General features: G+C 47.6%; 1 protein-coding gene across 1 annotated transcript in view; it reads left to right on the forward strand.

Annotated features, from left to right (window-relative positions):
- ERICH6B (glutamate rich 6B) overlaps window positions 1-7,621 on the forward strand; it is an 82,480-nt gene extending 74,859 nt beyond the window's left edge. Inside the window, exons 15-16 of the mRNA XM_025214728.1 lie at window positions 2,515-2,755; window positions 6,692-7,621. Coding sequence (XP_025070513.1) covers window positions 2,515-2,755; window positions 6,692-6,880 — 430 coding nt within the window. The 3' untranslated portion in view covers window positions 6,881-7,621. The remainder of the gene's footprint in view (window positions 1-2,514; window positions 2,756-6,691) is intronic.
- Window positions 7,622-9,193: the final 1,572 nt, after the last annotated feature.

Consider the following 9,193-nt stretch of genomic DNA (forward strand, 5'->3'; position numbering starts at 1 on the left):
GGAGCAGAGCTGGGCTGCTCAGTCCTGCTGAGGGCTCCCCCTGGGTCCTACTGCCCCTGGCTTCAGCTTTGACAGGCAGCCAGGAGCAAATAAATATTAATTTAGTAATTTTTTTAGGGGCCCCATGGGCCGGATAGAATGGCTTGGCAGGCTGGATCCAGTCTGCGGACTGTATTTTGCCCACCCTTGCTCTAGTTCCTTAGGAGTGTAAAGGCTTTGATACATGTTTACTTAGGATGTTAACTGCACTTAGAGCACCTATACATGAGACAGACCTGTACTCCGCACAATTAATCGAGCTTGCTGCGTGTGGAGAGTGCTAATTAGGATGCTCTAGCAGCCTCCACATCACATGTAGTCAACGTCCCCATGTTTCAAAATGATAGCGGGGGTGCTTTAACTAAAGCTTGTCGAATGAGCTTTAGTTAAAGCACCCCTTCTGCCATTTTGAAGTGTGGGACACTGAATACACATGACGCTGCTGGCGCTTTAATTAGCACAGCTCTCAGAGTCTCTCTAATTAAAATGCCTCTCCCCACCCCCCTTCACCCTGGAGCATGTGTATAGACGCTGTTAGAACCCATGTGTTCAAGCACGAAAACTCATGCTAAGTTGTAGTCAAGTTAGGACTTTTGGGCACAGAATATTTCCAGATCATGTTAAGTAATACATGTTATGCTATCATGGGACTGATAATACCTGCGGTCCTCACCAACCCCATGCACTGCCAGGGCTGGGACCAACAAGTTTGTCAGTGTCAGGGCTGGACCCAGGTCTCAACTCCCTGCACCAGAGTCAGTTCTAGACCCCAATGCCAGGACTGGGACTGACAAACAGTTGATCTAAATAAAATACAGCCTAGGTGTATCATGCAACAAGGCCTTTAGGCAGAGCAGCACCTAGTTTATGAGTCTAGGCTGAGGCAGGAGCTGGCCATCAAGGGTGCAGCTGCCAGCTGTAACTCAGAACAATTTTTTCAAAGCATTCTGAGTTACACTGTTACCCTGAACCAAACAGAAGTTCCCTGGTGGTTCCAGGGAGAGGGGAATCTAGCTGTGGGCTGGGAGCATGCAGCCAGGTTCTCATAGCAACAGCCAGGCTCTCTGCCAGTGCTCGCTGTTTTCAGAATAGGAGGGCAGGAAAGGCAGAGAAAGGAGCCAGTTCTTCAGGCTCCACAGCTGGTGCTGAAGGGTGGGGTGGGCAAATTGGAGCCCCGCTCTACCTCAGGGCAGGGGAGCTGCAATACATCCACACCCACCCTTGGTGGGGGGGGGTTGAAAATCCCCCAGACTGAACTCCCTCTGCTTTCTCTCTCTGAACTCCCTTTCCCACTCCCATTCTGAAAACAGCGACAGACTGGGAGCTCAGCAGACACAAATTACAAAGGACCTACATTTTGTAACATCTTTATCTGATACCTCATGCAATGAGGGGTCAAATTTTCACCCAGTTGACCAGTTTTGAAGCTGTTTGCAGCTACGTATTTGTGTTTGGTCACAGCTATAAACTGCTTTTTGTGACCAGATCAAGGGAAAATTGTCACTTCTGTCCGTACCCCAAATGTCTCAGACTAGGGCAGTGCTGAGCATGTGTGCAAGCAGAAATGGAGGTGCCTGCTGAGTTTAGGCAGGCATTCTTTGAATCTCAGTTTTGGATCTAAAATCTTTTTTGACCCCTCATAGTAACAACACAGCAATGATGCACCAGCATGAACTCTCACCAAAAAAAAAAAAAATACAAAGGACAGGGACACACACGAGTCAGTAGAAGCACATTGTTCATAGAACAACCACTCCCCATCTGACCTCGCTATCCTCATACTCAAGGGAAATCTACCAAACACATTTACAAGGCAAGCTTGGGAACAAAAATTTATAAAAAGGCTGGACACCAGGAATCAAGGACTGAACATCAATATTGATTTTATGACACACTACAATCTGCCTGATTTCTGAAATTCTTCCCACACACTACAGGTGATAATGGTCCTCCTCCCTTTTGAAAGGTCTTGATCTCCCAGTAGACAAGGTGCTTTTCTTCTACTAATTATTTTGTTGCTACCCCTGGGAATTTCTCCCCTCTCCAATTTCACAACTCTACCTACTGTTCTTAACAATTGCTGCGCTCGCCTTCCCATTCAGACCTGCAGCAGATTGCTTTGTCTAAATGCATCCTGACTATACAGTTTGCCTAATAAAATGTATCGCCCCCAAAAATCCTTGCCTCTAGCATAATTCCTGGACCATCATGGCTAGAGCATCACTCTTAACACTACCATTAGCATCTAAGTCCTTCTTTCTGGGTATTTGCCCTTGGCACATGGGAGGATACTTTTATGTAGAACATGCCCAATTCCAAGCCTTGTAACACTACAAAACATCAGGAGAAATGCCTCTGGTGGCCTGGCAGTTATGGAAGTGTCAAAGGAGAACGGCTAATCTGAGGCCAAGTATTCCTCATTATTATTTATATTCTTCGAGAGGTGCTTTATGAGAGGTACATGCTTTAACTCAGGTTTCGCTCTAGGATGATTCTGGATTTCTGCTCTGGTTCCTACTTTGATAAGAAAGGAGTAGAACAGAAGCACTGGCGCTGGCATGACTTCAGCCACCACGTTCATGCTCCTCCTTTCCAGCCCATCTCCATGAAACTCAATGTTTATATCAGCATTAAAGTTGTGGCTCAGGACCAAATTTATCTCTCATTTGCTAAAGACTTCAACAGCATCCATTTTAACATGGGGGCCAGCCTAAAGGTAAGTTCCCACAACCAGGCAGGCATCAGTGCTCCAGATCTGTCTCCTATTTACCACTTCACAGGACTAATTTCCAAAGAAAATGGTTTGACTGAGACGACATGTCTTCTTGGAGTCCTGTGAGTATCCTAAAAAAAATCTCTTCTGAGTACTTACTGCTTTATTTCACGTTTGCAATTGCTGTTCTATAGAAGTGTTCGGATGGAAGATGCTGTTGCACGTAAAACAAACCACCCTCTGGGGATTTCCTGTTTGACCATTTTCAATTTACAGGAAAAGCTTAAATATAGTTTTAAATAAACAAGGAAGTACAGGCACTGCAATGTTGTACTGTCACAAAGGCATTGTGCATTTCACGATGTTTTGCAATGGGACTGTAGGCCAGATCAGGAGGAGGATTCAGGTGCCTAAAATAGGACTTGGGCAAACTTTTGGCACCCGACTCCAAAACTGCAGTCCCCAAACCCCTGCTTAACTGCAGGCTAACTTTCGAGGCCTTTCAGCTGACCAGGCACCTCCCGTGTTGATCTAACAGTCCCCCAAGCACCCACAGGTCTGTCTTCTGCACATGCCCAGAATTGTCCTGGTTCAAGCAGCTGGACAACACACTGCCTATGGCCCCCGACAGATGTGAAGAAAAAAACCCAAAACCTAGCACTTTACCAGAAGAAGCATGTTAGTTTGACCTGGCTCCCCAGCGTCTAATTCAATTAGCTATTACATAAAAGCGCCAAAAAGCCCTGCTGAAGTGAGCAATCTATACAGACATTGGGCAGGCCAGGGCAGACTAATACAATTCCTCTTCTGGTTATGTGCTGTGCTCAGTGTGGGAGTGTACCAATCTTAAAGCACTGGTTTTCTTTCACATCTGTAAGCAGCCTGGGTGGCTTGCTCTGAGCCTGCCTAACACACACCACCTGCATTTGCTTCAGCACAGAATAGGGCAGCCATGGCTAACCTCTTTTAAGAGCACCACTGTAATGATGGTAGTGGCAGGGCCGAGAGCTAAGTGGTAAGAGCACTCTCCCAGGAAAAGGGAGCCTCAATTTCTAGAACCGCTTCAGGATGAAAGGATTCAAACCCACAGCTCCCACCTCTCAGAAACACTTTTGAACAACCAGCTATACAGTGTACTAGGTGAGGGCATCCTCCAGCCTTCCTGTTGAAGCTGAAGGAACAGAAGATCCCAGAGGTGAGGAGAGCCAGCAAGGAGGAACCTGACTGTATCCTACTGGCTAGGGCAGGAGTGGGCAATTATTTCAGCTGGAGGGCCACTTAATGAGTCTGGCAGGATATCGAGGGCCACAAGGGAAGCCCCACCCCTTGACAGGTGCCCCATCCCCTGGTCACCATCTTGGGACCAGAAGTCCCACCCCTAACCCCTGACCTTTGCCACTAGAAGTCCCTCTCCTCACCCTGAAAGTACTCCATTTGGGAAGTATTGCATTTGGGTTTCCCATCTCGGAACTGGAAAAAAACAAGTTCTATACTAGAAATCAAACATCCGCAATAACATTTTAGTTTTATTTTTAAAAATATTTTTGTTCTGATTTGTGTGCATTTGTGTCATGTATATATATACACATAGAGAGAGAGAGAGAGAGAGAGAGAGAGAAATAGAGGTGATTGCACAATAGCTCAAAATGAAATATTACTCTTAAATACTGTGGGGGTGTGGGTGGGTATATGTGGGGTGTAGGGGTATGTATGGATGTGGGCAGGTGGGTATTTAGGGGTTTGTGGGGTGTGGGGAGGACCAGGGTGGCTGGGGGGTTGTGGGTGCATGTTTGTGGTGGGGTGTGTGTGTGTAGAAGTGAGCAGGGCTCCCTCCCAGAAGTGTGGAGGTGTGTATGGACGTGGTGCATGTGGGGAGGGTGGTGTTTGTGGCTGGGTATGGTGGGACATGCACGGGAGCCCCCTGGGCCCGCCCCCAAGCTGGTCAGCACCTGCCCCTGCCCTGCAAAAGCCTGGAGCCCATGCACCCTACACTGCCTCCCTGCCACTACTAACCACGTGCAGTCCTAGCACACCCCATACCTGCTCCAGACTCACTGGGTAGAAACTGTTGCTCGGCTTGGGTGAAAAGCGGCCCCTCCCCCTCGCCACTCTCCAGTGCTCTGTGCTACAGCCGCCCAGAGCCTGCGCTGTACTGCTCTGCGGCTCCGCTGCACTGCCACCAGGCTGCCCTCCAGGGCAGCCCAGAGGCAGTGGTGATGGCAGCAGAGCCACAGGGCAGCCCACTGCACGCTCTGGGCAGCCCACTGCACGCTCTGGGCAGCTGTAGCATGGAGCACCGGGGAGTGGCAAGGGGGAAGAGCCGCTTTTCTCCTGCACTGAGTAACAGTTTCTACCTAGCCAGCGCTGCTGCTGCCACTGTTTAGCCTGAGCAGGTGTGAGGTTGGGGCTGTGCAGTGTGGGTCCCCACCAGTACAAGCAGTCCAGCTGTGGAGCTGCCCCAGACCCACTGCATGCCCAGGGGGTAGCAGGATGCACAACAGCCAGACAGTGCCTGGACCAGGTGGGACCAAGGGACCCACTGCAGGCCAGACAAAGCCCCTCCGTGGGCCAGATCTGGCCCATGGGTCATATTTTACCCACCCCTGGGTTAGGGAATGCAACAGGGAGCAGGGACATCTAGGTCCCAGTTCCTGCCTTGAGGACTATTTCCAATTTTTATGCATTCAAAATTCAGGGATTGGGAAGCACTCTCCCTCTGTGGCCCCTGCTAAGTTTCCATTCTTTGCAACAGCATGCCCAGCATTTCACAGGACAGTGTCACCCCCTCAGCCAGAGCAGCCCATAGGCAAGGCACTCTCCTGGGGTGTGAGAAATGCAGGTTGAGACCCTCACAGGCTGAAAAAGACCTAGAACCCTAAACTGCTACTTCTTGGGTGAGTCCCCTAACCATTTGGCTGTCCTTTAAGAGTCAACATCACTGTCATGTCACAAACCTTCAGAAGGCCTTTCAAAACTTTGGATCCTAAGCAAATGGAGGCATCTAATGTGCAGGGATCCTGGTTTTCTTTGATTAAAAAAAAACACTTTTTTTTTTTATTTAAAAAAACAAAAACCCAAATCTACATTTTTCACAGAAAACTCTAGATTGCGGGGGGGGGGGGGGGGGGGGGTTAAAAAAAAAAATTTTGGTTTTTTTTTTTTTTTTTAATTAAGACCCTGCTAATGTGCAACCCTATGACAGGCTCCTATGCTCCAAAACACCTCAGTGCTCAGCCTTTTGTGCTGTGCGACGCTTCAGTGGCCGATTCAATTCAAAGGCGATTCAGCCTGATTCAGTGGCCAAATCTCCAAATCAAATTGGAAGACCCATCAAAAGGTTCAAATCAAATTGGAAGCCCCCAAATTGATTCGGAAGGCTTGCAGCAAACAGAAACTGAGACTGTGATCTTTCTCCGAGTTCCCTTCCTTAACACACACAAGTGATACCAGTTTTGCTTTCAACAGTTTGAGGGGCACTTTCACAGAAACCCCTGCACCTATCTCCTTGAAACTTAGCAGGCTTCATGTCCTCAGAAGGGGCTATAGTCTATAGCCAAATCTCCGAATTGGCCAAACCGAATTGGGATAGTGATTCAGATCACCAAATCGAATCACTGCCCCTCCAAATCAGCTGAATTCAAACTGAATACTTGCTGCTGCGCGCAGGCCTACTGGCTAGCTCCGGGCAGCTCCCACCCAGCATCCAGACTTCAAAAGCACCTACCTCTCCCCATTGAATAGACTGGGAGCTCAGGTACCTTCCCCTGTTTCTTTGAATCACCCTCCTGGGCCAGGTATCCAATTCATAAGCCTTGTGGTGCCTAACCTGGGTATCCTTACAACCTTCTTTCCATCTGACACCAGTACACTTGGTGCATGCTCATTTGGTTTGGAACATTAATCATTTTTTTACTTTCTCTCTGAACTGGCCTTTTGCAGCTAAAAGACCCAGCCACACTCCACTTTAAACCAGCAGAAGACCAGCTGGAGCTCTTCCTTCATTCCAAAAGCGTCCAGATCAAGAAGCTCCTGGCCCAGATGCAGAAAGCATTGCAAGACTGGCACCGTGCTCAGGTGAAAAACATTCCAGGCCTTGCCTCATCATCTCCTGCGTGCATACGCTGTTGAAACAGAGACATTAAATCAATGATTTGCAGTGGACACAGAGCTTCCCAGAGACTGCTCACCAGTCAAGACAGCCAGTCAGGTCATTGTGAAAGTAAAACTCATTTTCAAGCTGTTAACAGTTTGCATCTGACTGCATGCCAAGGTAGAGTAATTATGGCACTGAAGAGCACAGCCTGTCAATTTTGAAACAAATAATCAATGGATCCTTGTTAGGTCAATGTGCACTAGCCCCATAAAGTGAGAAGGTGGTTCTTAGAAGTGGGAGAAAGGAGAGTAGAGCTGGCTTCAAATTTGGTGGCAGCCTAAGCTAAACAAACGCCTGCTATGAGCCACTTTGCATTTTGCAACCTTTTCCAGCAAATATACACAATTCCTGGAAGCTAAAATTCACTTACAGTGAAATGCCCAGAACTGAATGAAGCATATTCTAGGGTGATATGACTGGTAGTGAATGAAAATGGTCAACTGCCCCTCTGCTCTTCTTCATATAGTCAAATCTGCTAGCTTTTTTCTACTGCTATAACAGTTTGTATCTAATACAATCAAGCTTGGACCTCTCATGTTAGGGCCTAACAGATTTCTCTCTTCCACTGAATACCTGCCTGGCTTTCATATTTCTCCCACATGCACTTGCCTGCAATTTAACAAGTTCAGTCTCATTTTGTTATTTTTTGATGATATTTCTAACCTTTGTAAGTCCCTTTATTGGTTATTACCCTTTCTTTATAGTCCTTCAGCTAGTTTTCCACATACAGCAGTGCTCACAGCCCAGCCCATTTCAATTTGTTTTTCCCACGTACGATTTCAAGGTGCTATCAAATCACATCCCAACATTCAGATCTTACATGGGCTGCATTACCTGTGTACATTAGTTTTTAAGCCAGTTGAGAGGTGATCAAGTTCATGTAGCATGTCTTAATCATCACAAATTCTGATTCTTTATAGCAGGGTCGTCCAACTGGCAGCCCATGGGCTGCATATGGCCCACAAGGGATTAATTTGCAGCCTCAGGGTTGCCACTCCCTCCATCGCTCTCCAGCCTCCTCCTCCCTCCTCTGGCTTCCACCTCCTGCCCACACCCCAGGGGGGCAGCACAATGCCACAGGAGCTATCAGTCTGAGATGCTAGGGGTGGGACTGGGAAGTGGGGAAAAGTCAACAGCCAGAGAGCTGAGGGTAGGGCTGGGGTGCCCATGAAATGTGGTGGAGCTGGGGGAAGGCCAGGAGGGAAGGCACTAGTATGGCAGGGTGCAACAAGAGAAGCATTCAGTGTAGCCCATAGAGCATGAAGCCCCCGCCCACTCAGAAGTTGGATAGCCTTACTTTACAGCTTTGTTGTGGATGTTTCTCTAAAAGGCTGTGAGATTATACAACCTTAGAATAAAGTATACCTAATAAAAAGCTCTCTTTCAGAACCTGTGTCCTAAGGTGTCTTATGATATGGCCTCACTAAGCTGTCATTTGGTGAGTCCAGGATGACCAAAGTACCAACCACAGAGGCAGAAGCCAAGGAAGATGTGGTCATCCTTGAAGAGAGAAATCAGGACTACCATCATCTACACCCAATATCTTTTAGGCCCAAAAAAAGGCTCTTACCTCTTCAACAAGTCTGAAGTCTCTGGCTGACTTTCCCCAAGCCCCAAACACCATGCTTTTCCCTTCAAGAGATTTCTGCCATCTCTTCTCCGTCACTCCATCAGCACCACAACCTTCCTAAATGTTGCTTCTCCACTCTGAAGTGAACAGAGAGTGGCTTTCATAAGCAGCAGACTCCTCCTGGTGCATGCAAACTCTGCGAGGATTACTGATTAATTGATACCAGCTGCTTAGAATTTTTTCCCCTTCCCAATATGACAGGTCATACAGGTCACACTGCCACCTCCCCACATTGGTCCTGGCATTTGATTCTTCTTGGCTCTGACACAAGATGGGCCCCTCTGATTTTTGATGATGTGGAAGCAACAGGGATGGAAACATGGCATACACAGATGTTGGACCGAGGCTCAAACAATGGTTCTGTCCTCAGTAACTTTGGGAAAGTCACTTTACCAGTTAGTTCCTTTGTTTCCTTCTCCTACCACCACGGTGTCATCCATTTTGACTAAAAACCTCTTTCTCTGAGTTTGTACGATGCCTTGTACAGTGGAACACTGATGTTCTGTTCAGGCCTCTAGGCCTTGCTGCAATACAGATAAGTCAGTGTCCGTAAGTCTTTCCGAGTGTCACTTATTCCATGCAAAACCAAAATGAGTGAATACATCAAACAGGGATTGGAATCCTGCCCTTTCAGTGCAATCTAGAATGCCCAAGGGAA

This window comes from Alligator sinensis, unplaced genomic scaffold (genome assembly GCF_000455745.1).
Source record: "Alligator sinensis unplaced genomic scaffold, ASM45574v1 scaffold1219_1, whole genome shotgun sequence".
Taxonomy (NCBI): domain Eukaryota; kingdom Metazoa; phylum Chordata; order Crocodylia; family Alligatoridae; genus Alligator; species Alligator sinensis.